A 24,801-nucleotide genomic window follows, 5' to 3' on the forward strand; every position below is an offset into this window, starting at 1 on the left:
TATTACCGTTGAATACAAGAATAGTTTTAGAACATCGAATGATCTTAAACAAATGTAAACTGACGCCAGTCTGCACTTTATCTGTTGCTTCCATTCAAAAAAAAATATTAGTTGGATTATGAAGGCGATCATCGTTCATTTCAGGATTTTTGAAACTTTGAACTTTGGTGATTAAAAATCACTTCTTTGTCCTTTTTTCTTTTTCTACTGGAACCTTTTTTTTGCAGTTGTGGTAGAATATTTACTGGAGCGTGTGTGATCTATTGTGTCCTTCTTTTGTCTCTATTTTCCAGATGTGTCTTCCGTTGACGGGAACCGGGGGTCTCGTGGATATCCCCCCCCCCCCCCTCCCACGCGTATGCGAGCCTGAGGAGGGACACGGCAGACCAGCAGCTGGAACCACCTCTGGTACTGATGCACCCACTCACAGCCCAGCTGGTCCCCACTTCTGTCAAACTAGCATCAGGTTTAAGCCCCCAGTTGTCACTCACTGAACCCTGAAAAAACTACAACTGAACCCTAAAAAACTACAACAGAACTCCAAAAACTACAACTGGAGCCTATAAACTACAACTGAACCCTAAAAAAAACTACAACAGAACTCCAAAAACTAACAACTGGAGCCCCGAGCAGGATTTAGCTGCAGCTCCACCAGGAACTGGCCCGGATGTTCTCATCCACCAACCTGCCTGCACTTCATTATAACTTTTTATTTGAACTGGACGTTCCAGTTTAATGTTATGAGACTCTGGGGGGGGGGGGGGGGGGGCAGGCGATTATGTTAAGGGTTTGATTAAAAGCGCATCCTTTCATCAGGGAGCGCAGTTTTGCTCCATCCAGGTCAGGCCCCTCCTCATTTTTGCGCCAGATTTATCTTGTTTCCATGTTTGCGCGTGAACAGGTTTGTGCCGCTGCTTATCAATTCCTCAAATGAACAAATGAAACATCAAATTAATCCGCCGGAGGGCCTCATTTTTTTCACTCCTACATTATAACTAGTTATTGAACCGGGTCCGCGATCTGAAAGCCATTTGTGGGGAGGAAGAATTCATCGCTGTCGCTCCATCAATAATCCTGGCAGTGAACCATCAGCGGAACGCGAGGGGTGAACCGCGGGTCAGCCTGTCTAACTCCTATTAAAATGCGCAAGGCGCGAGAGGGAGGATGCGGCTGCTGCAACAACCGCTACATGGGTGCACAACAAATAGCGCATATTTAGATGAACGCGCCGCGTGACTTGGATTTTTCTGCGGCTGCTCGCTGGCGCGGGGCGCGAGGGCTGCTAACTGAATCTATCACCTTGATGCTGCATGCAGATCTGAAGACCCCCCCCACACACACACACACACACACACACACACACCCGCGCGCGTTTCCACTGTAATCAATTCCATTGATTCACAATCTGAGCGTGTTTGCTGGTTTTAATAACCCCCCCCCTCCAAAAAAAAAGGCGGTCACGTGTCTGATATTGCATTTTTCATCCCAGGCTTTTCTCATTAGCTTCCAGGGTGGCAGGAAGAAAGGTTACGGAGCGGTCAGTATGGTAATGGCGGGCAGGAGAAATGCTCGGGAACAATAGAAACTTATTTTTCATCAGCGCTGTCACGCCACCCCTTTGTGCCCCGCGTGTTTGTGACTGAATATTCATATAAGAGCCACCTCAAAGGCAGAGGCTGGGACCCTCTTTATTCTTTGCACAGTGTGTGTGTGTGTGTGTGTGTGTGTGTGTGTGTGTGTGTGTGTGTGTGTGTGTGTGTGTGTGTGTGTGTGTGTGTGCAGTCATACGCTCTCTGCGTAATTCTGAAGAAAGTAGAGCAGGATTTGTGTTTCGGTGACCTTGCATGCTTTGTATTTCCTCTCTGCTGCAACCTTCATATTTCCTCGTCCTCGGTGCCTCCTCACCATAACCTGCGTGCTAATGCCGAGAGATCCCTCCGCTGTCTAACCCAACGCCTTAGTTGTCTATATGTACCCTGTAGAACCGAATTTGTGTGAAGTACAAACAATCGCAAATCCGTCTCTACAGGAATACATGGGCAACTGAAATACCTCGCCAGCTCCTGGACCCCTGCTTCTCCTCCCCGCACGTCTCCGTGTAGCTCCTCCTGTCACCACACACACACACACACACACACACACACACACACACACACACACACACACACACACACACAAACACACACACACACACACACACACAAACACACACACGGCGGTGATATACACATCCAGGCTCTATGAAATAACATTGTCACAAAGTGTATTCATAGTTCAGACAGCCATATTGTGTGGGTAGGCCACAGAGAGCAATGTATGCAGAGTGTGGCCACTGTGTGTAAGACCCTGTAAAACACGTTAGGAACCAGCGGTCGTTTAAAAGTGACTGATTTACGGCTTTTATTGCTCTATAAAACGCTTCTAACATCCTCGCCAGGGGTAATAGAAATGTCATGCGCATTCTGTGCAAACAGGACAGCCAGAAATGTGCCATTTCACGGCTTTTTAAAGCACATTATGCAACTATTCTTAGAGTATAAAAATAACCATTATCATGATTATCATTAGTACTAGTAGTATTTGTATTAGTAGTAGTAGTATTACTGCAATTGATATATTTGATGATAATTACCCTGCAGATATCAGTGAGGAAATCATCTTTAAAAAAACAAACAAACCTCTATGTGAATTAAGACTAAACCCAAAGCAGCAGGCGTGAGGATGCAGGGAGGCCCCGGGCCACCAGGGACTCAGCCTCTCCCTGCACCCAGCTGATCCTCAGACAGGAGAGGAGAGTGAGCAGCGCATGACAAGTTCACACAGCCTGGCTGTGTCCCTCACCAGCAGACCTCAGGCAGGATCAGCCTGCAACCTCTGCAGGAGGGGCGGGACTCCCCAAAGGTAGCCAGGCCCAGGTTGGTGTTTGTCATCTCCTCCATGTGTTCTGAGTAGGTGGGAGAGAGTAGCTTGGAGTGCTGGAGCAGGTCTGTTTATTCATGTGCTCTTGGTTGCAGATGCTCCTCTCATCTGTGATTCCGACCGTTTGCATCGTGGCCATGTGCTTTTATTTTGGTCTTATTTGTGCCAAGAAAGGATTTTTCAAATGAGAAGAGTTCAACACTGATCTGAGCCAATAAAATAAGATGCTAAAAGCAAAGAATTTGATGCCCTGCAAATGCTTTTTTGTGTTTTTTTTATTGCTTTTTTCTTCTTGTGTGCGGCAGAAATGGGGAAATACTCATTTTTTAAAATAATTTCACTGTTCTAAAGACTTTTATCCTTTAATCGTCTTTGCATGAGCACAAATTCAGTGATTCAACTTTTAAAGTAACCTGCGCTCACGCCAGCAGACAAACTTTGCCTCTGCATCAGTGAGTGGCTCTTTGTTGGCCAGTACACAAGCAGGTTCTGTCTGCTGATGCGTCCAGTCAACCAGCACGTCAGTATACACAGGCTTGTGTTCGTTGTTGGCTCTGGCGTTTGTGGTTGTTTGGGACATGCGTGAGGGAGCAGCCGCTGACACCTCCACCTGAGTCAAACATCTCAGTGCCCCAATAGCAGAAGAGTTCTGCTTCTGTTCCGTAACGCAGCTGTGGACTCTGATGTGACCTCACTAGTTCCACCGCCGCCTGCTCTGTGACTTCATCGTGATGCTAACCTGCGCAGTCCTCAGGCTAGTGACACCTCAGCTTGCTGGCCTGTGACATCATAGTTTTGTCTGTTCAGCTGGTCACAACAGAATCAGCAGACGCTGTTTGCTCGGTGATGTCACAAGGCTCACGCAACTGGAGGACACATTAAGAAGCTTGAGTGTTTTGTACACTGGAGTACTGCAGTTTTGTTTTCCTGCCTGATGCTGAATTAAAAAAAGCTTTTAAGGGAAGTCCAGAGCAAACACAAGCTCAGGCGAGTCACAGATCTCATCAGTCAGGGAGAGCAGGCAGCTGGACTCTGGCTGTCAACCTTCCCCCAACGTTACTAATGATCAGGCCTGGTGTCACCACGCCACTCAAACACGCCATAAACCCTTAAGATATTTTTTTTTAAAATCCGCTTTATTGGCGGAGTTTGTGTCAACGAAGAGACATGATGCTAAAAACTCAGGTGAGTAAATACAAATATGAGTAGAAGAAGCCAGGGCAACGATGTTGGGATGAATACTAGCAGGTACTGAGGCAGGCGGATGCGCGTGGAGAGTTTGTAGTATTTGTACCACGCCGCTGGCTGAGCCAAGGGTGGCGTCCTGAGAGGAGCTGCTCTGGAGTCTGTCTCTTTCAGCAGCAACACCAGCCCAAGCAGCTCTGAGTGTATTAATGGATTGTAATCTGAGGTGCTGCTGGTGAAGCCTGTGCCTTCATTAATTAGCTGATAGCCTTTACATGCAGGCTAGCAAAGTGATTGGTTTGCTATTGTTGCACCTTATCCTTGGCAAATCAGCTATTGTCCTTTTGAATAATTGAAACTGGGGGATTCTTCTTCTTTTTTTTTTGCCTGTTTTATTTCTTTTTCCTTGCTCAGCAACTAGCTACTAGTTTTGTCCCCAAGATCAATGGCTTTGGTAACACAACCAGAGAGAGAGAGAGAGAGAGAGAGAGGGAGGGAAGGAGGGAGAGAGAGGGTGAGTGAGTGAGTGAGTGAGAGAGTGAGAGAGAGAGAGAGTGAGAGAGAGAGAGAGAGAGAGAGAGAGAGAGAGAGAGAGATTGTGCCCACAATGGCGACTGTAGGTATTCTCAACACCTCTGGTTCCTTATCCGGGAACTACCTCTCCCTCTCCTATTGGACCATTGGGTCACGTGGTAAAAGTAACTTTACAGGGCTGCTCGCAAGTAGGAGGGCTTTATGGAGCAGAAAAACGACAAAGCTAGAAAAATTATTTTCCACTCCAGAAATTAATGATCATGAGCTCGTATTTGATGGAGTCTAACTACATTGATCCGAAATTTCCTCCATGCGAGGAATATTCGCAAAACAACTACATCCCTGAGCACAGTCCAGAATATTACAGCCGCGCGAGGGACCCTGGCTACCAGCATCACCATCAGGAGTTATATCCACCGCGGGCGAGCTACCAGGAGCGCCAGTATAACTGTGCAAGCATCCCCGAACCCGACACACCGAGGGGACATGGAATATCCCACTCTGCGCACCTGCTGACAGGAAAAGGGCAACCTGCTTCATGTGAAACCCCTCAGTTGTCCATGTCCCCCGCCACCCCACCGGCCGCCACCTCCGCCTGCAACCAAGCCACCCCGGAGCATCCAAACAGCACAGCCTCCTCTAAGCAGCCCGTGGTGTATCCATGGATGAAGAAAATTCACGTCAGCACTGGTAGGCAACCTGTGTGTTTATGTTCCTGCACTCCTCATGCTCCTCTCTTCCTTTCCCTCCCTTTATCAGTCCCTCTGACTCCCATCTCGTTGCCAGCCCCTGCTCCGATTGCAGGGAAGCCTTTGAAATGGCACAATTGAGGCGGATTTACGACTCGGCATTGGTAATTACACCCACCATAAATTTTATAGCCGAGGTATACTCAGGGCAGCCGTATCACCATGTGGCTTCTGCTGTTATGTATTGCGCGATAGAGAGAGAGAGAGAGGGGGAGAGAGAGAGAGAGAGAGAGAGAGAGGGGGGAGAAATGAATAAGAAAAAAAGAGCTTTGTAATCTTGCATTAATAATTTAGCTCATAGTTGGGTGTGAGTGTCCTCTCATTACGCGGAGAAGTTCTTAAGTTCCCATTTGAATTTCTCCAACAGCTAAACATTCATATGACATAAATCTTCCCAGCCATACCAGGCCATTCTTGTTTACCCCTCCTTTTCCTCCTTCTCTGTCTGCCTTTCTCTCCACTTCTTTTTTTTTTCCTCCCCAGTGAACTCGGGTTACAATGGGACGGAGCCCAAGCGGTCTAGGACAGCATACACCCGCCAGCAAGTCTTAGAATTGGAGAAGGAATTCCACTATAACCGGTATTTAACTCGGCGGAGGCGCATCGAGATCGCCCACACCCTGGTGCTCTCCGAGCGACAGATTAAAATCTGGTTTCAGAACCGCAGGATGAAATGGAAAAAGGATCACAGGCTCCCGAACACCAAAGTGAGATCCTCATCCTCCGGGTCAAACACAAGCTCGGCGGCCGGCGCTGTAGCCGCTGCCTCGGCCACTAACAATGGGGCCCCCGACGAACTCACCGGAGCACAACATGGCGAGGATATTACCAGGTTATAAGCCAGCGAGCGAGACTGGGGTAGACAAAGAACTGGTTATTTATAGAACAATTATATATTTTGTTTTGGTAGCTATTGTGCGGGTTCCTTTCAGTCCAAAGTTATATAAAATGCATGTTATATAGCATGGATTACTGCGAATACCGATGAATTATTTTTACGTGACACAGGGTTTAATTTATTTGAAGCTCAATTAAAATAATGTTTTTTCTTAATTAAAAAAGGTTTTAATGAAGGAAAAAAGTAGAAAAAAAATATACATTTTATCAAAATGTTATTGTGGGCCTTTCTTTTTGCCCTGCTGGTGAAATGCACAATCTATTTATTTCAAACAACACTGGAAGGAAATCACTATAATAATAATAATAATAATAATAATAATAATAATAATGATAATAATTATTTTTGGTATTAAAAAAACCTGCAACACACCTTTGATCTTGAACTTGTATGTTTAGGATAATAATGTGTGGATTACCTCGTGTATTTCAGAATCAGATTCTTTCTCTTTTTAATTTACAGTTTTTAGTTTTGTGGTGTTGATGTTGTGTTTTAGGCCGTTAAAAAGCAGATTATTGTGAAATGCAATAAACGGAGTTTAGTGTACTTGTGCTAATCATATTGGTCAATAAAACAGTGAGTGTCTACTAGTTTTACACGCGCTTGGTCGAGCTTCATTACAGCTAAAATAAGGTTTGCTGCTGTGTATTTGGCCACGTGGAGGGAAAAAAAACACACGCGTGAATATTTGAACGTTTGATTGAAGCAACAAGAACCAGTGTGTTTTTAGGCTTCTTAAAAAAAACACAATCCTGCAGTTTATTCCCGCTTCTTTAATTATCTCCCTGTGTGTGTGTGTGTGTGTGTGTGTGTGTGTGTGTGTGTGTGTGTGTGTGTGTGTGTGTGTGTGTGTGTGTGTGTGTATGTGTTAAAGCCCCCCTCATAATAGACTGAAGTCATTTCTAGAAGCTGAGGTGTCGCGGGTCGCGCCGTGGTGGGTTTCAATGACGCTGCTGCGGCGGAGCCACGAGGCCTGCGACGCCACGGCCGCGTGCGTGTTGCTCATTGTTGAGAAAAATAGTCTTTGCCATTTCTATAATATTCGTCGTGTTAACTTGGTCCTCGCTACACCCCCCCCCCCCCACACACACACACACAGACACACAATTGTAGATGAAAGAGATAAACTGAAGGCGTGGGTTGCAGGTTCGAATGCCGTGGCGCGTCACGTGGGGTCAGCAGCAGCTCGCGGGCCTTTGCTGGAGTTTTTCACTCATTTGGGGGTTGAAACTTGCATCTTTGGGCGATTTGCCTGCAGAGTGCAGCAGCTCTCGAGAAAACAACCACAGTTTCAATAAATAAATAAATAGATAAATAAAAGGGGGCTAAACTCCTCAATGCAACGTCATCGTGCGCGTGTTTCTGTCTGAGAGGACCAACCGTGGACCTGCTGGGGCTCAAACCCTGGCTGCCGCTCCCAGAGATGCTCGTCTCCCTCTGTGGAGGACAGAAGGACTCACCCAAAGACACGCAAGAATTTGATAGATTATTGGAGGTGTGACATGAATAGAATATCAAATGCCTCGCGTCGTGGGGGGGCGAGGGGGCCACAAAGAGAAGAGGTATTCTCCCCCATCCATCTTTCAGTGCCCAGCTTTGTGTCGGGCTCTGCTCACAGCTCCGGCAACAGACAGTTTTGACAACAAATATTATGTAGCAGACCAGATCATATTCCACTCTTACGGACGTGTGCGTGCGTGCGCGTGTGTGCTCGAGTGAGTGAGCCGCTCAAATTAGAGCAAAAAACGGTTGGAGGTGCATCTGGCGGAGGCTTCAGGGTGCTGAATGGTGAGACGGCGCTGAGAAATGAATCCGCGGCCCTTTATGTCTCCGGACAGGTTGGAGAAATTAATGTCCTCGCCGGAGTCGCAGCGTCCCTCCGCGCGCTTTCTCGGCCCTGTCGCCTCCATGTCGCGAGGCTGAAAAGGTACTTTATTGAAGTTTGGGGGGGCGAGGTGGGAGAAGGCCGAGTTCACCTCGAGGACACATTTTCTGTCCCATTAGGCTCATTTCAGTCTGGATGGCCTGGACCCCTCCAACCCTGTGACCCGTCTCTCTCTGTCTCTCTCTGTCTCTGTCTCTGTCTGTCTCTCTCTCTCTCTCTCTCTCTCTCTCTCTCTCTCTCTCCCCCCCCCCCCAAGTGTCCCCTTGGCCTCGGGCTTCTTTGTGGTTCTTTTTTGTTTTTTTCCCTGCGTGTGCTGCGCCCTTTGTGACCCGGGACAGTGTTGGACTCTCGCCCCGTCGCCTCCTCTACCCACAGGACGTAGAAACGCTGCGTCTCTGCGTGTTGAGGTGGCCAAACTGAAATGAGTGGCAATTTCCGGTTGATTGAGGCAGTGACGGTGTTGTGTGACGGCTCTGGGTCCGAGGAGTTATTATTTTTAAACGAATTCGTGTATTTTTGTTCATCTGGTCTGTGAAAACAGCTGTACTTCCAACTGTTTACGTCCGTAAAAGTGCTGGGTTGCATTCGTCCTACTGCGCCATGAGGCGCTGTAAACAGTGCAGTCACGTGACCTGTGTTAGACTCGGCCTCGGGCAGCGTTCCCAGTCAGAGGTAAGGTGCCCAGTCAGCACTGGTCCGGTCGGTTTCGGACACGCAGGGAAACCCCGGAAACGTTTTTGTAAAACTTAAAGCCACAGCCCACTTCCCCTCCCAGGACGAGTCCTGCTGCCGCCCTCAGTTGGATGAAGGAATTCTTGGTACAGAAACAAAGAATCATTTTTTTGATTAAAAAAAAAAGGCCATAATGAGAGCGAGGTTCCCGCCTGGAACCCAGGTGAGCGTCCCCTCTGGTTGAGTTCTACCAACTGAAAAGTTTGGAGAACTCAAAAGATCCACGGTTTATGTTGCCCCCCCCCCCCCCGTAACGCCACACTGCGTTCATTAAAGCAGGTGGGATTGAGTTAATATAAATTAGCTTTAAGAGGTGATTTGACCTCAGCTAATGGGGGGTACACCGGAAACGTAACAAACAATGAAGGGTTTTTGATGTGGTGACGTCACCTCAGCTAACAGCCACGAAATCCAGACTTGGGATCAGCTCTTACCTGTCGGGGGGGGGGTCAACACAGAGCTTCCGTGACTAACAGCTCCTCCAATCAGTCCCTGGAGTTCCACACGGACTGTTTGGAGCTCCCGCTGCTCCCTGAGAGCTCCTGGCTGAGGCTCTGGTGGCTCCGAACCCGGCTTCTATCTGACACTCGCAGTTGCTTCTCTGTTTGAATTCCTCAGCTCAACTGGTTCTTCTGAGGAGTGGATCACGCACGACTTTCCGTTCACATTGCTGCGTGTGATTTATGAGCACCTCAGGCAAGAACTCTTGCTAAATATACATATACATATATATATATATATATATATATATATATATATATATATATATATATGTACACACACACACACACACACACACACACACACACACACACACACACACACACACGTAATCGATTCAGAAAACAGCCGTTCACATGCTTGAACAGGAGCAGGAGAGGCACCAGCCGCTCAGGTTCTAGTTTGGTGACACACTCAGCTCAGGGCTCAGGTGAGTCCTCGTCAACCGGTGTGTGATGAAAGCTGCGGGGCCGGGACATTGTTCTCATGCGGTGTGTGTGTGTGTGTGGAAGTGTGTAAACGGCAGCCGTGGCAGCTGCCTAGAGGCTGAGAGTTGAATCAGGGGTCACGCTGCTATTTTCCAGCGACACACAGGCTCGCTCCCCTCGCATTGACCAGCAGTGGGTGTGTCATAAATCCGTAAATCTCTCTGCCGTCCGCTCACTCTGGGGAGCAGATGCACCATGTCTTTTCTTCTTCTTTTTCTTTCTGTGACTCGTGTGTGTGTGTGTGTGTGTGTGTGTGTGTGTGTGTGTGTGTGTGTGTGTGTGTGTGTGTGTTTGTGTGTGTGTGAGAGAGAGAGTCAAATTAATTTGCATAAAACTAGATTTTAAAACTCCATCAGACGCGTTCAACAGATTTACTGTCAGCGCTGGCAAACATTTGAATCAGAGCAGCTCCAACACACAGATGTCCCAGTGCACTTCAACATCTCATCACGCAGGAAATGATAGCCCGGATAAACTTCCCGGGAATATAATGTCACCATAACACCGCAATGACAAATATTTAATTAGTCTGTTGGCTGCGTTTGAGAGGACACATGAAATTCCAGTCGCTGTGCTGCTGGAGGTGTCACCGGGGGTGCGCGCAGCTCCTGGTTCTTCACTTTTCATTCGTAAAACTGGTGTGATTATCGGAGGCTGGATCCACCAGGAAGTCGTCTGTTTTCGTGGATGGGATTCTTGTAATTATTTGTGTTTCGGGCAGTCGCTGCTGCTGCTGAAAGAGCCAAGATCCTGGAGGAACCTGAGAGGTTCTTGGCTGAACCCGGGCAGGAACCTCTGATCCTGGAGGAACCTGAGAGGTTCTTGGCTGAACCCGGGCAGGAACCTCTGATCCTGGAGGAACCTGAGAGGTTCTTGATTGAACTCGGGCAGGAACCTCTGATCCTGGAGGAACCTGAGAGGTTCTTGGCTGAACCCGAGCAGGACACTCTGATCCTGGAGGAACCTAAGAGTTTCTTGGCTGAACCCGAGCAGGAACCTCTGATCCTGGAGGAACCTGAGAGGTTCTTGGCTGAACCCGAGCAGGACACTCTGATCCTGGAGGAACCTGAGAGGTTCTTGGCTGAACCCGAGCAGGAACCTCTGATGTTGTTGCTTGTGTTGAGCTTCCAAACGTCTTTGGTTCCCTTTCATCCCGTTTCAGATCAGCGAGCTTCATCACTCAGAGGTTCTCCGGGAACTTTTCATGCCCTCTTGTTGTCGGAGGCTTCAGTGTTTCTGAGGGTCGAACTTCTGCAGCACCATAGAAGTTCTTCAGCTCCTCACAGTGGCTTTGAGACGTCATCGGCCAACGCAACCTTCTTCTAATATCTAGCCTGAATAGAATCATTTCTCTAAATATTAATGTTGATATTTAGCAATAATGAACAATATTACATTTACCTCTGATACCCAACACGCCAGTATCTTACACCTGATCTGGCTCACATCTGACGTGATGCATCCAAACGAGTTTATTCAATATCCTTTTTTTTCTAAACTCTTGTAAACATAGTGAATTTGATAAAGTTTGCAAAAAAAAAAAGTACATTTTTGTGGGAAAGCTGATGAATACCATCATAGTTACCACATTAAGAGAAGACATTTGAGTGATGATAATTTAACAAGCATCTGCAGTTCTGCATTCACACTCGTATTTCATGATTTAGTCAAAATCCACGCGTGTGAACAGTAAACTCACGGAATAAACACGCTTTTTTTGTTTCCTGAGCAACAAATTTCACAAAAATTCACCAAAAAAGTGAAGGAGGTGTGTTGGAATCTTTGGATTCAGTTGATCAAAAACAACAACAACAACAACTTGTCTTTGTTAGAATTATTCCTTTTTTTCTCTTCCCACTTTGAGAACCTGAATTTTTTTATTTCCATTCGACATGTAAGAGAGTAAATTAATGATTCTCCTCGCCATTTCTCCCCCCTCTTTTGTTTTTTTTTTTTTTTTACATTGAAATCATGTTTCCATGCTGCTAAATGACGCGCAGCCATCCTGACAAAAAATATTTCCCTCTGGTAAAAAGAAAAAAACAAAAAAAACAAAAGTGAGCGTCAACTCCAAATTGTGTTCTGGTGGCTGACGACGCTGCGGCTCGCAGCTGCGGGATTTATGCTCGTCGGTTCCGTGCGGGCAGATTTACAGCGGGCTGCGGGTTCAGCGGGCCCGAATTAATACTCCATGTTAACGCACGCGCTCGTGCAAAAGTCAAGACTTGTTTGGGGGGGGGGGTGACAACGTGCGTCTCTTCCTCGCTCATGAAGTGCAGTCTGCAAACTCCAGTCCTTTCATTTCACTCTGCATTGTTTACAGCAATATAAGGCTCCGGGCCCATAAATCTTCTGCCTGCTCTGCCAAGACAGCGCCATTTGTATGCAGCGTTTTAACCGACAGCATCCTCTGCCCATTACCATCCCTCTCTCAGTCTGCTCTTATCTGGCCGCCTCTCGTCCCCCTGCAAACACACTCGCTCGTCCGTGAGTTCTCTGCAAACCAGTGAGCTTTAATGTCATTTGCAAGGAGGGAGGAAGAGGGGTAAGCACACATATACATATATATATTTATATACGTGTGTATGTATATACACATATATAAATATATAAATACATCCAAGAGTTGTGTTGCATTTCATAGGTTTGCGCCTCCCGACTCTCCAAGTTATTGCCATGAAACATAAAAGTTTATCGACGATTTCCTCGGTTGTTGGTGTCAGCAGGCGAGAGAGCGCAGAAGGTAAGGAGGAGTTGTAAAAGGCTTGACACCCAGAGCGACCGGCGCGCTTTTGTGTGTGTGAGAGAGAGAAAAATGATTTATTGCCAGCGAGGCGGTTCAAACAGAGTTCACGGAGAATTGTGGTGGAGGCGCGGAGGAGCTAAATTATGGTGGTGGGGAGCTTGTACATCATAGATCCATATCTCCAACCCGGGGAGTGCGTTCAAGGGTGCGAGGGGAGGGAAACAAAGGGATTTAATAATTCCCCCCCATTCCAGGCAGTGAAGATGTAAATAACAACAACAGTAACAATATTAATAATATCGATAGACCGGCAGAACAAATGATGAATGCTATTGGCCCTGCTTTCACATCACATAACCTGACACACTACCTTCAAGTGGAAAAAATCAAACCTGCAGAGCCTAAAAAAAAATCAAGCCTTCATAAACGTAGGTCAATGTTTTTACATAATAATAATAATAATAATAATAATAATAATGATAATAATAATAATAATAATAATAATGATAATAATAATAATAATAATAATAATAATAATAGTAATAATAATAACAATAATAGCAATAGTGGTGGGCTGGCCGTGCGTGGAGAGTTTGTAGTGGTTTTGTGGTTTCATCTTGAACACCGTTTTTTAATTTACTTTTTTCAAAGAAAAGGGACAAATCTCAAGCCCAAGTGAACCCTGGAGGTTCAGGTAAAACCTCCTCAGTGGCGGGCGACGGGTGTGTGTGTGTGTGGGGGGGTGGGGGGGGATGGGGGGGTCTCCTCTTCGCTATGCAAGCCTGAGTGCATAATCCATCACTGCTGAGAGACGTCTAAAGAGGCTTTTCTCGACAGCTTTGTTGTACTGAAACACCAGAAGGAACTTATATCTAAAGACTAAGAACTAAGATTGATACTGGCACGGAATCTGTTAACACGAGCGTCTCGTCTCCGGTTTGAAATATTTAACTTTTCTTTCTTTTCCCGAGCGTCGTGAATCTGCTTGTTTATCCACTTCGCGTTCTGTGCTGAAATTAAGGTTTTCTGATGCAAAGGCCACATTAATGGAGCTGCTACCCCCCCCCCCCTCCTCTTCAAAAATAAAAAAAATCTTTTTAAAATTATAAGTTTATAATTAAAAAAAAAAAAAAAACGTTTTATTTGCTGCTGTTTGGTTTTTGTCCGTGGTTCAACCAAAGCGCACGTGGGTGCTCCTGGACGTCTCTTTGTCCACGCGGCGAGGCGGCGGCTCTCGTCCCACTGTTGGACTCCACAGGGCGGGAGGCTCGCTGCTCTACACCGCTGCCTGATTAACCCAAAGACGTTGCATCGTTCCAACAGAAGAAGAAAAAAGAAAGAAGGAAAGAAAGAAAGAAAAAACATCTCTGCCGATTCCCTCCTTTGTCTTGGTGACTGTCAAGCCTTTGTGTGACCACTCCCAGGGAAGCCTATTAATCCACGGCCAGACGGTTGCAAACATATGCTGCCATTTCAGGGAGAGAACAAACCGCCGATTTGAATATTGGGCAGTAGAATTTAGTTTGATTTATTTATTTATTTATTTATTTTTACAAAAAATTAATCAGATCAATTTCGTGGTAAAATGCAGTTCGAAGAGACAGGACAGCAGATTTCATTGAACAGTTTATTTTATTATTCATCTGTTTGTCGTTGATTCATTGGAGCCTTTAAAAAAACATGACTTTTTTTCTTTTCTCGTCTGTTTTGTTGTTGTTTTGTTTTGTGGGGTTTTTTTTGGTTTGTTTTTTACGGAACCTCGCTCCAAACTATCTGTGCTCGATATGACCTCTTCTTATCCACGGGTCTCCAGCTCTTAGACGGAGCCCGCGGTTCAACCTACCAGCGGAGAGCTCCTGATGATCAAATCTTCCTGCGTGTGAACTGATTTAACAAAAAATCATCAGTAATGAGACTTAGACTTAGGACACACACACACACACACACACACACACACACACACACACACACACACACACACACACACACACGTCCTGCCTCACTTATAGACTGATGTCTATTAATATTCCCATGTATTTTTTTTAATCTCCAGGTGAGGAGTCGCGGCTCGCTCCTCGACGCCACGTCTGGACAAACATCGCCGGAGCCTCTTCACGCTCCTCAATAAGTTGCCAGCGGATTTGTAACTCCGGAGCTCGCCCATTGGTGGACCCGCGCACGTGACCACGGCACCCTTCTGGTAAATATTATTCAAATGTTCCACATGGTTTTTCCTGGTGCTCTTCGCCGCGTGCTTTTATACTTTCAGCTTAATTGTGGGCGCATATTGGCGTCCCAGGTTTTACTGCAGCTGTGGGACTCCTGGTTTTATTTGATGAGCCGGGTCCAACATGGACCCCCATCAGTCCGCCCTCCCGCTGCAGCTGCATGGCAACAGTTTTGCTATGAGCTCTGGACTACAGCCAAAACTAAGCGCCGAGTACAATGAAGGAGGAGGAGGAGGAGGAGGTGGTGGAGGAGGAGGCCAAGAAGCAGAACTTCACCAGGGGAACACCACCTCCTCTGCTTGTGTCAGTTCCAGGTCGAACCCGGGTGAGGCGTCCCGGTGCCCGCCGGAGCCCCCGGGTCACTGCCACGCCAAAGGCGAGCTGGACAAGAGGAGCAGGAACTGCGGTCTTCTCACCATCTGCCGCTCAGGTGTCGTCTTTCCCTGGATGAGTCCGCGGACTTCCGACCCGCGGAGACCCGGTAAGCGTCTTCTGTCCGTCACATCTTCAAAATGACTTTTACGCCTCAGTACTTTGGTTCAAGAGTCCAAGCGTGATGAGCGTTTCACCTGAGTAGCCATCACATGACTCTGATGCAGAGGATGGATTCCTGTCAAGATGCACTGCTGAAGGATTTTTTTTTATAGGAAATTCCAAAAACAAATAATTACCTGAATAATTATTAGGGAGGGGAAAGAGTGGATTTGAAGGATTTATCTGTTAGCAGGTTCACATGAAGGTGTCAGTGAGTGCTGCCAGTCACTGTCACTGGTGTTTGTTTTCCCAGTTCTGTGGATGGAATGGAAAAACTAAGATACACAAAATCCTCCTGTTAAATGTGGAAATCTGATTTCCAAAATCAGCTCACCTGCTGGGGAAGATCAGAAATAAAACTTGACGGTGTGTGAGGAGTTTGACTCCCAGGGCTTTGTTTCTGTGCTAGTTTGTGATTGGACAATCAGGTCCACCACCACGTCTCCAGTCACAAGCTTGCTCTCCTCTCACCAGTCGTTACGACTGTAAATCTGCATTGTCACTAAGATAACGAGGCCCATACTGGCTCGGATGCTGCTCTCGCTCAGGCTGGTGGCTGGTTGAAGACGCTGTCTCTCTGAGGTCACTCCAGGCTGTATTAAGTATCCATTAACCCCTGTGTGTTATGTTGTTGTCAACAGGGCGCTGGGATGGCTCATATACATGTCAAATGGAATCTCTAATGATGGTTATTCTCTGCGGTGGTCCCAAGGTACCTTTTAAGTGACTGAGATGGGGATTTGACAGGTCTGCTTCCGAGTGTAGCGGTGATTAATGTGGCCTGTCAGGCAGCCATAGTGGCGTCACTCGTTTCCCCTAGACTGTTTCTCCAGGAGATAACTTTCCACCAAACACATGACACAACAGACAGACGCTTTTGCACGGCATCTCAAGCACGAGTGAACACGCGGGAAGAGCTGAGGGCCCTACGTCAGGCTGATTGGATGAGGATGGGCTTCCATGTTGAGGTGATGTGTAACACCTTCTGTTTTTCTCTTCTCCTCGCCCAGGCAGCCGCAGCGGCAGGCGGAGGGAGAGGACGGCCTTCACCGACAGCCAGCTGCTGGAGCTGGAGAAGGAGTTCCACTTCAGCCCTTACCTGCGGCGCCCGCGGAGGCTGGAAATGGCCGCAGGGCTGCGCCTCACCGATCACCAGGTCAAGATCTGGTTCCAGAACCGCAGGATGAAGTACAAGAAGGAGTGTGGAAAAGTAGCGGGCCCGTCCTGGTGCAGCTCCTCCAGCAGCTCCAGCTCCTGCACGGACTACCTGAGTCTCTCAGGTCCGTTCATTGTCAGAACCAAGTCCCCCTCCTCAGAACCGGCCTTGGTGGACTGTGCCATGTCGCCCCCGCCACCCTCCCTTAGCTCGCTCAGTGACAACAACAGCGTTCAGATCCTACCTCACTTGAACTGCATCTTCCCATCTGGTGTGGGGGGTCTGCCGGCCTCCTGTACAGGCCCAGACAGTCATCACCTTGCTGGCATCTCAAACTGACTCTAGGGCCCATTAACGGACATCAAAACCTCAATGATGCCTCTGCTTTCACCTCCTTATGAAAGATTAGCGTGCCGGGGCTGGAATCCCTGCAGCACACAAGAAACATTTTAATTAAACCATATGAACATGTCTTAATTAAAGAAGAGCTACAGTGTCTACAGACTGCAGCGCTTCAAACTTGCTGCTCATGTTTTATGTAAAAAGCATGCAAAAAAAAAAAAAACAGCCAGCTGAGCCATTAATAAAGATGTTTACTGTATTTCCGTCGCATGTTTTGTGCTTGTATGGTTTCAAACTGTGAGTTTTCTGTTTCCCTCTGTCGACAGATAATAGCTAAGTGGTTGTCACGTTGTAGAAGTGTCACATTAGACCTCTTTTTTTTATTAATTACTGTAAATAAATTTCAGGTTATTTGTGTAGGAGGTTTGAATGTGAAGCAGAATAATGAACGATGTTATATTTTTGTTAAAGCCATTAAACTACAGCCAGTCTTTGATACTGTTCTTGATTAATTGAGATGTCACGCTTAATAAATGCATTTGGGAAAACTGTAGCTGTTGTGTAATGTTTACCTGATTCAATTACATTTATTCCCGTATATTTCATGATTAAAGATTACTGAATTGCTTCCCAAAATGAGACTCTGTAATCAAATTAAGGCATGCTTTAAAATTCATTGAAACGTCTTCACCATTGTGCATTCAAGTTGCACAATCTCGCCTCTCCCCTCTCTCCTGCCTCTGAGTTACCCGCCATTAATCACCCAGACGTTGCCGGCTTCCCAGCTCTTCAACCGCAAGCCCCAAACCCGCTGGGCACCATGACAAGATCTCTTGCCTCCTCCTTCACAACTTTCAAAAGCCAAATTGTAATTGTGCAAGTTGTGCTGGCCTCCCTCTCAGGGGTCATGTTAGCGTGGAGCTTCTTAGACCCTCCAGCAGCAAACCACAACAAATCGGCGAGGGTCACTCACTAATGAAACCACCTCATCAGAGGGAGCACTGAGGGTACTTTGTTTTAAACTGGCATCCACGGTGGATTCCCAACTATGAGATTTACCTCTCGCTATTTCTGATTTTAATATTTCCGAGCTAAATTGTGCACACTGGGCATTATGTGTGTGTTTGACAGAAGTGGGTCACGGCTCCTCCTGGGTCTCCTTACACATCAAGATAGACAGCTACTCTCCAGGCCATGATGAAGGAGCCAACCTTCTGTTACACTTGATAATGCGGGCTCCAGTATCAACATTATAAACAAAACTGCCCACAATTTTTGCTCTTGCTGACAGTTTTATATCAGTGGCCTTACTGTAAATGAGCTGTCACAGAGGACTACTGACAGCTATGAGATGAGGGAAGTAATGAAGAAGCTGATCCCCTCGTGGTCCCGCATAGAAAGACTTCCCTCTCCTAATTTATTACCTGATCAGACGCTGGATCAGCTGTCATTTGGAAAATATTTGACACCAATTGCTGCAGGTCTCAGAGAGCGTCAGGGGAGCAATATAGGTGTTATAACTCTGGAAAATATGAATAAAATAAAGTGAGGTCTGCGCTACACGTGCATTAAAGAGGGGGTGACAGCTGGATTATTTAAGAGGAGAAGTAATAAAGGGCAGGAGAGGGAGAACAGGGAGCGAGGTGAGGTCCTCCCAAGCAAATATGTTCGCTTACAAAGGGAGAGAAAGAGGGGGGATTGTGGGGAAGAAGCAGACAGTGTTGGATTCCTGAGATTCTTACATATGCTGGGTGATTTATGGTGTCAGTGGTGCTGAGGCTCAATAGCAGCTTTACCTCTGGTTCCTCACCACATTCTCCTTCAGGACACTAAAACCAGGAGAACCCGCATACTGGAGTGCAGTAATTCTGTGGATAGGGTCAAAGGGGGATCCCTAGGGGTCAGGGAAAGCCCCCAGAGGACCTCACTGCAAGGGGGGGGGGGGGCACTCGACTCTCATTTCAACATTAAGTTAGCCGCTTGCTCCCAGTTAGCGAGTCATTATGCCCTCTTTACTAACTTGACACCCCATTTGATGACATCTGTTTCAACCAAGGAGGCCAACAATCCCTGCATGCTTTCCTCTCTTAATTCCAGGCTTCGTTCAGGCTGGAGAGACACATTAAGTGGCTCTTTGAGGTGGAAACTGATGCCAGCCGTGTTGCCACAAAACCAGGTTTGGTTACACTCCATCATTAACTTGAAATTTTTGCATCCGCTCCATTGATGGATGCTCCACTGTCCCATGTGCAGCTGTTGTAATCTTGGGGTTACAATTGAAAATGTGTCTTAAAGGAGCACGCCAACTTTTTAGGATGTACGCTTATTTGCCATCCTCCCCAGAGCCAGACAAGAAGATAGATGAGACCCAGAGAGACCAGCTGACCGCTAGTTAGCTTAGCACAATGAATGGTTGTGGCTGGGAAGCGTCAGCATGCCTTCTTCTGTCTGCATTTAAGTAACAACAGTTGTGGATAATATTCCTCCTGAAACAGAAATGAGAAATCGTGAGATATTGTTATTCTGGAGTCAGACTCCTTGTCGGAACTGCTTTCCTGACTTGGCGTAGCAATTTTACACAGCAGCCACTAATAAAACACGCAGCATATTGAAGACTAGATGAGCGACTGCTGCTGCACATCATGGACGACTTTCTGAAGAGCAGACGAGGAGGATTACTTATGAAGAAAAAAAGATCCTGATCCTTATCAGTGTGATGACAAATGAACAAGGTATGCTAATACCTCCCACCCACTACTATTAAGCTAACTAGCGGCCAGCTGGTCTCTGTGGGTCTCAGCTCACAGGGAGCAGAGGAGGGTCTCTATCTTCCCGTCTGGCTCTGGGGAGGATGGTCAATAAATGTGTTTCCCCAAAACTTGTTGTTCTTCTTTAAAATGGCCTTGAAAACAAAACCGCTGTGCGCGTAACAAAGACTTTACATAACATTTGAAGCTCAGTAAACTGCTGCCACGAAGCTGTAATTCCATTCAATATACACTGATTAAAGTCACAAGGAATAAATGACATAGTGTGTGTGTGTGTGTGTGTGTGTGTGTGACAGTTTCAGCTCCGATCAGAAGTTTCCAGTGCCAGTTTCTCCCCCCGGAGGGTCAGGATCCGTAATGATCAGAGGGGCTAAAATTATCTGCACCCTCAGTCTTTGCATTAAGGTTTTGTTTGCATGTTTACATTTTCTAACAGACTCCAATCACACTTCGCAGCATTCTCCTAAATAGATGACTACACTCCAAAAGCTCCAAAACGTCTGAGAGTGGTAATCATCGTCCTTTTATGATGACTAAGAATCATCCTCAAGTGTGTTGAGGAGATAATAACTTCAATTACCACATGTGCAATAGACGGCGCTCATTGAAGGAAAACAAATGTTGACATCATCCCACTCTGGAGAGTCGGGACGGTGACTGCGGCTGATCATGGTTGTCGTGGCCCGGTTAGAGGGCCGTGCTACTCTACACAATAACACAGAAACACGAAGACCACCATTGACACACAGCGTTCAGTTTTAGACACACACAATTTCTGGTCTCCCGGTAAGAAGGTGAATCACAAAACCAGTCATCAAGAAGGAAAACAATCACGCGAGCAGGAATCAAACCTCAGCACAGAGTCAGTTTTGGATTTTATTTTGCCATGAAACAACATCGTTACAGCCCACTCACAAAATTTCACAGAAAATGTTTTTTGGAGAGAAGGTATGAGGACGAATCAAGCTTCTGTGAACACGATAAACTGCATGGTTTCCTCAGAGGTCAAAACCTGCCGACCCTCATTCGGGCTGCAGTGTGTGACGGCGCGAACACTTAAGAGCTCTCATTTGACAGAGTAATCCATCAAATTATTGTGATTTTATTGTCATTTGATTAAACCTCAGAAGCCTCGCTTTCAAAAAAACAACTGTCACAAACGTAATATTGATAGATTTGGGACGGGTTTTCAGTTTGATTTCTAAACGATTAGCAACTCCAGGATAACGCTGCTCCTAAAACCCACAGCAGGAGCGACTGCTGGCAGGAGCAGTCTGGGCCACAGTGGAGCAAAACCCTGAACTTTAATGCTCGGCCTTTAGGAGGATTTGTTCTTTTTATGACCTGCTAACCTTCTCTGCCCCCCCCCCCCCCCCCCCCCCGCAGTTACTGCTGCCCACCAGCCTCTCCAGGTGCTTGTTGCTCAAGATGATTGTTAAGTATCAATTTCTTGTGTCACCTTTATGGGTTTTATTTATTTGTCTGCTCCTTCGTGTGGAACAGAGCTGGAGCATCAGTCAGGTAGATGGATTATAACTCAACTGCTACGACTCATCAATCTTGGAAATTTGACTCTCTGAATCTCATACAACTGTTACTGTCATATTACAGCGCGGCATTATCAAGATCAATGACATTTTAAATGCTTCCCAGTTAAGGATGATCGGTGACAATAAAAGGTAAGTTGGTGATGAAAATGTCTCCGTGCCTGCTGGAGCTCACTTCTCCCTCGGAGGAAGGCTGGTGAAATGAATGAACTTGTAATCACAACAGTCGCCCTGCTAAATGTCACATGTTGACCGTTATCGATCACCCAGGAATTATTCAATACCCAATGGCTTTATCACACAGAATCAATGCCCGCTACCTTTCTGCTGCTCCCACAGCGAAGACGATGACACCTGCAGCCTCACAATAGTGACAATACGTCCATGGAAACTTCTAGAACTGCTCAGCAAACATATTCAGCTGTGTTCATCACCTTCTGACCGGATGGCATTTGTTGAAATTAGAATTGGTATTAAATGCACTTTTACATGAACAGGGTTTCAGGAATCAGCTGCAGAAGTAAAGACAACTTCTCTCTCTCTTCGGCCGTGCGGCCTGATTAATCACAAGATGCTTCATAGCTGACAAAAGTTGAAGACTTTAAATATAATAATAATAATAATAATAATAATAATGCTAATAATAATAATGCTAATAATAATGATACAAATAAAAAAAATAATAATACAATTTTGTGTGCAGGAAAGAAGCAGACATCTATAAAATGTATCATTGGACAATGCGAAGCTCACAAATGGCTCCAGGTGCTTATTTGGACACTTTAGAGCTCAGACACAAGAGGAGTGGTTGTTTATTTGGTCTGAGCAGGAACATACAACACGTGTAAGATCCTGCATGCTGCTGGGGACTAACACGGATGTAACAGGTCTCAACCAGCGTTCTCTCTGGCCAGGCAGACGGCACGTGTTCTGGTGAAAGTGACGCATCAGCTCCGGCATGTTCCTGCATCAATGTCACCCTGGGTCTGCATGGGTGGGGGTGCCAATCATGGACATTCCATCATCACGCCAAGAATAACACTTATGAATGAAAGTACACGGCAGCAGGTGGTTGTGCACTGTCCCAGACCACATCAAAGCTGCCAGCTGGTCATGTGAGCAGTACCAGTATCCTGTTTCTCCCAGTATGAAGCCAAATATTAGGGTAAGTTATTGAAAATGACCCCTGCTCTCTTCCTCTGCCTCCATCATTCGCCTCCATTGCTGACCAAGACACCTGACGCGTCACCTGCACGTCCAGCTCGCTGGCTCTGATTCCTCAGCCAACACATTAGTCAGACAGGTTTAGCTTGTCTTGTTAAATGAGTGTCGCGTTTGAACGGTGATGTTTTCCAATAAAAACAGATATATTGAAGCCTTCAGCAAAGTGTCGCATGATTTCCACAAAACAAGTGTTTTGGAAATGTGGAATGAGCTGAGAGTGTGAGTGTGGCTCATTACAACACAAGACGGCCTACAATCACTCCGCCACAAGTGTCTGCTTTTGTCTCTTAGCAAATGCAAAAAGCAGTATTTCATATTTGATGGTGGATCATTAAACTCCTGCTGTGCTGCCAAACATCGTACAAACCAAACTTATTTCATACTCTGGCGGGCAACTTGACGTTTCTAAAAATACCTACTGCATTTAGGGGGACTATTTATCAGATGGCGCTTGAGACGCTGTTCAGCGTCAGGCTGGATGTTTTGTGTCTGTTAGCTGTTGCTCTCTGACTGACTGAGTTGCTCTTGGAGACGTGACTCTCGTCCACCCTGCAGCAGCGTTGTTCTCCTCTCAGGCCTCTGACAGCGGCAGCGGGACAAGAGGGTTCTTTGATGGGACAAATTTGATCTCAGTTTTGGCACCAGTGTCCACCGACACTCAGTGATGGACTTGGAAGGTTTTGCTGGTCAAAGGTCAAAGCTCAACATCACGGTCAGCTGACATGAAGCAAATATCTCAGGAATGTGTGTAGAGGGGTTTTTGCTTAATTTTGACACAAAAGACCTCTGGGACTGGGTCAGAGGTCAAGGTCTTTGTGAGGAACACGACCACAGCGCTGTACTCCTCAGGAGCACGGACATTTTGAATCTTTTAGATCTCGTGTCGTATCCCTCTTAACGTTGCAGTGTCATAACCATAATTTTCCACTTACACATTTGAAGTCTTTGGTTTGAACATTTGACTTCATATCGGCTCAACAAGGGTTTCACAGTGGATGAAACACATAAACAACATTAAAGCTTTTTAAGAGGGTTCAAGTTAATGTTTGGTTATTTCAAACACCCAGGGATGCACCGATGTATCGGCTCTGCGTCTGTATCAGCAGATATTCGCACTATTTACTATCAGCCGATCAGCAAATAAGACGCATTGACGGATAGCAGCGGTGGGGGTTCGTGCACGTGTGTGAAAGGCTCTGCTCGTGTGCAGGATCAGATTTATCCTGGACGACGATGTGATGATGGACTGAAAGGCTTTGGAATTGTAGAGTTCTTTCTAATGAGGTGTTTTTGTTTACCTGACACAAATAAAGGATTAAAGAACAACATAAACCAAGAAAACACCCCGTCAGCACCTACGTCCACAGCGGCCCAGAATTTCCCGATCGGTGCATCCTGTAAACATCCATTACTCACTTTTTATATTTAAACTTGAGAAAAATGAATCATTTTTGGGTTTTTTTTTTGAGTGTGCAGGAATAATCCTGCAAGCGCTTCAATGATAAAACTGAGGCTTGAACAGGGCTGTCATCATTCTATCAGCATAATAACCATGTTTAGCATGCACGGTAGACTGCTGATCTGCACTGTGAACATGCAGGGGATGTTTAAGCAAAAAAGCCTAACAAACACAAACACTCCTTCTCTCTCCCTGCAGCGAAAAACAATGTGTGCTGCAATGATGAACATTTCCTCCTGTTTCATGTTTAACCCTGCTCATTTCCCACAGTAAGAACTCCGGAAGCGCACAAGTGTGTGCAGCAGCTCGGGGGGAACATGACTGATGGCTTGTTGTCATGATGTTTGGGATTCTGCCGACTCGAAGCCTCTCGGCTCACCGAAGCTGTGAAGCGCCCCGGTACCACTACAGGCTATCGCTGAGAAGTCCTGGTATTTGCTTCCCCACCACAATGCTGAGCCTGTGCAGAATGCAGTTATCTGTAATGTCCCCAACCATTTGCACAGTACTTGCTTTGGATTTATGATTATGGTTTATGCACTGTGACAGATTTCATACGATTCAACAACGAAGCAAAGACAATTATTAGAATTTCACACCCCGAGTGGATGACTTTTTTCTTCTGGGGTCCCTGGGTTGTGTGTGGGCTAAGATGAACCTCACTTCCAACATCACGATTTGTCAAAAATGTCAATATTTGAAATACGCTGACATGCTCTATCAATCACATGGATGGCCTTCTTTCAACCGCTCCACACTTGAATATCAGCCTTCTCTATTTGTCCGCTCCTTGCTCTTGTTTTAGCTTCCTCCATCACAGCTTGATCATGATGGCTCCATAACCGCGCCTCGATGGCTGTCATCTTCCCCCGCTGGAACTGCATTAACAGCGGAGACCTCTCCGGC

At 46.3% G+C, this 24,801-nt stretch overlaps 2 protein-coding genes across 4 annotated transcripts; both read left to right on the plus strand.

The window, feature by feature from the left end:
• The first annotated feature begins 289 nt into the window (after nucleotides 1-289).
• Nucleotides 290-17,345, plus strand: LOC147256650 (uncharacterized). 3 transcript variants are annotated; one of them, XM_086212810.1, is made up of 4 exons: nucleotides 290-408; nucleotides 14,691-14,837; nucleotides 15,174-15,346; nucleotides 16,410-17,345. In XM_086212810.1, the coding sequence occupies exons 3-4, from the start codon at nucleotides 15,313-15,315 to the stop codon at nucleotides 16,892-16,894; spliced, it is 519 nt and encodes a 172-aa protein (XP_086068936.1). In that variant the 5' UTR covers nucleotides 290-408; nucleotides 14,691-14,837; nucleotides 15,174-15,312; the 3' UTR covers nucleotides 16,895-17,345. The 3 variants fall into 3 exon arrangements, with proteins under 3 accessions (XP_086068936.1, XP_086068937.1, XP_086068935.1); XM_086212811.1 differs by lacking the exon at nucleotides 290-408 and having other exon boundaries at nucleotides 14,390-14,837; XM_086212809.1 differs by lacking the exons at nucleotides 290-408; nucleotides 14,691-14,837 and having other exon boundaries at nucleotides 14,989-15,352.
• hoxc4a (homeobox C4a) lies at nucleotides 4,873-6,268 on the plus strand. Its single transcript, XM_086212808.1, has 2 exons — nucleotides 4,873-5,328; nucleotides 5,871-6,268. Exons 1-2 carry the CDS (start codon nucleotides 4,893-4,895, stop codon nucleotides 6,224-6,226), a joined length of 792 nt encoding a protein of 263 aa, XP_086068934.1. The 5' UTR covers nucleotides 4,873-4,892; the 3' UTR covers nucleotides 6,227-6,268.
• Nucleotides 17,346-24,801: the final 7,456 nt, after the last annotated feature.

The sequence above is a fragment of the Aulostomus chinensis genome, chromosome 9 (genome assembly GCF_037954235.1).
Source record: "Aulostomus chinensis isolate RoL2024-O1b breed Wild chromosome 9, RoL_Achi_v1.0, whole genome shotgun sequence".
NCBI lineage: Eukaryota > Metazoa > Chordata > Actinopteri > Syngnathiformes > Aulostomidae > Aulostomus > Aulostomus chinensis.

Excerpts from the sequence above, each read along its gene's own strand:
- hoxc4a (XM_086212808.1), top strand. The coding sequence starts at position 4,893 with ATGATCATGAGCTCGTATTTGATGGAGTCTAACTACATTGATCCGAAA. Across the intron at positions 5,329-5,870 it reads GAAAATTCACGTCAGCACTG|TGAACTCGGGTTACAATGGG; the intron begins GTAGGCAACCTG and ends TTTCCTCCCCAG.
- LOC147256650 (XM_086212809.1), top strand. The coding sequence starts at position 14,989 with ATGGACCCCCATCAGTCCGCCCTCCCGCTGCAGCTGCATGGCAACAGT. Across the intron at positions 15,353-16,409 it reads CCCGCGGAGACCCGGTAAGC|GCAGCCGCAGCGGCAGGCGG; the intron begins GTCTTCTGTCCG and ends CTCCTCGCCCAG.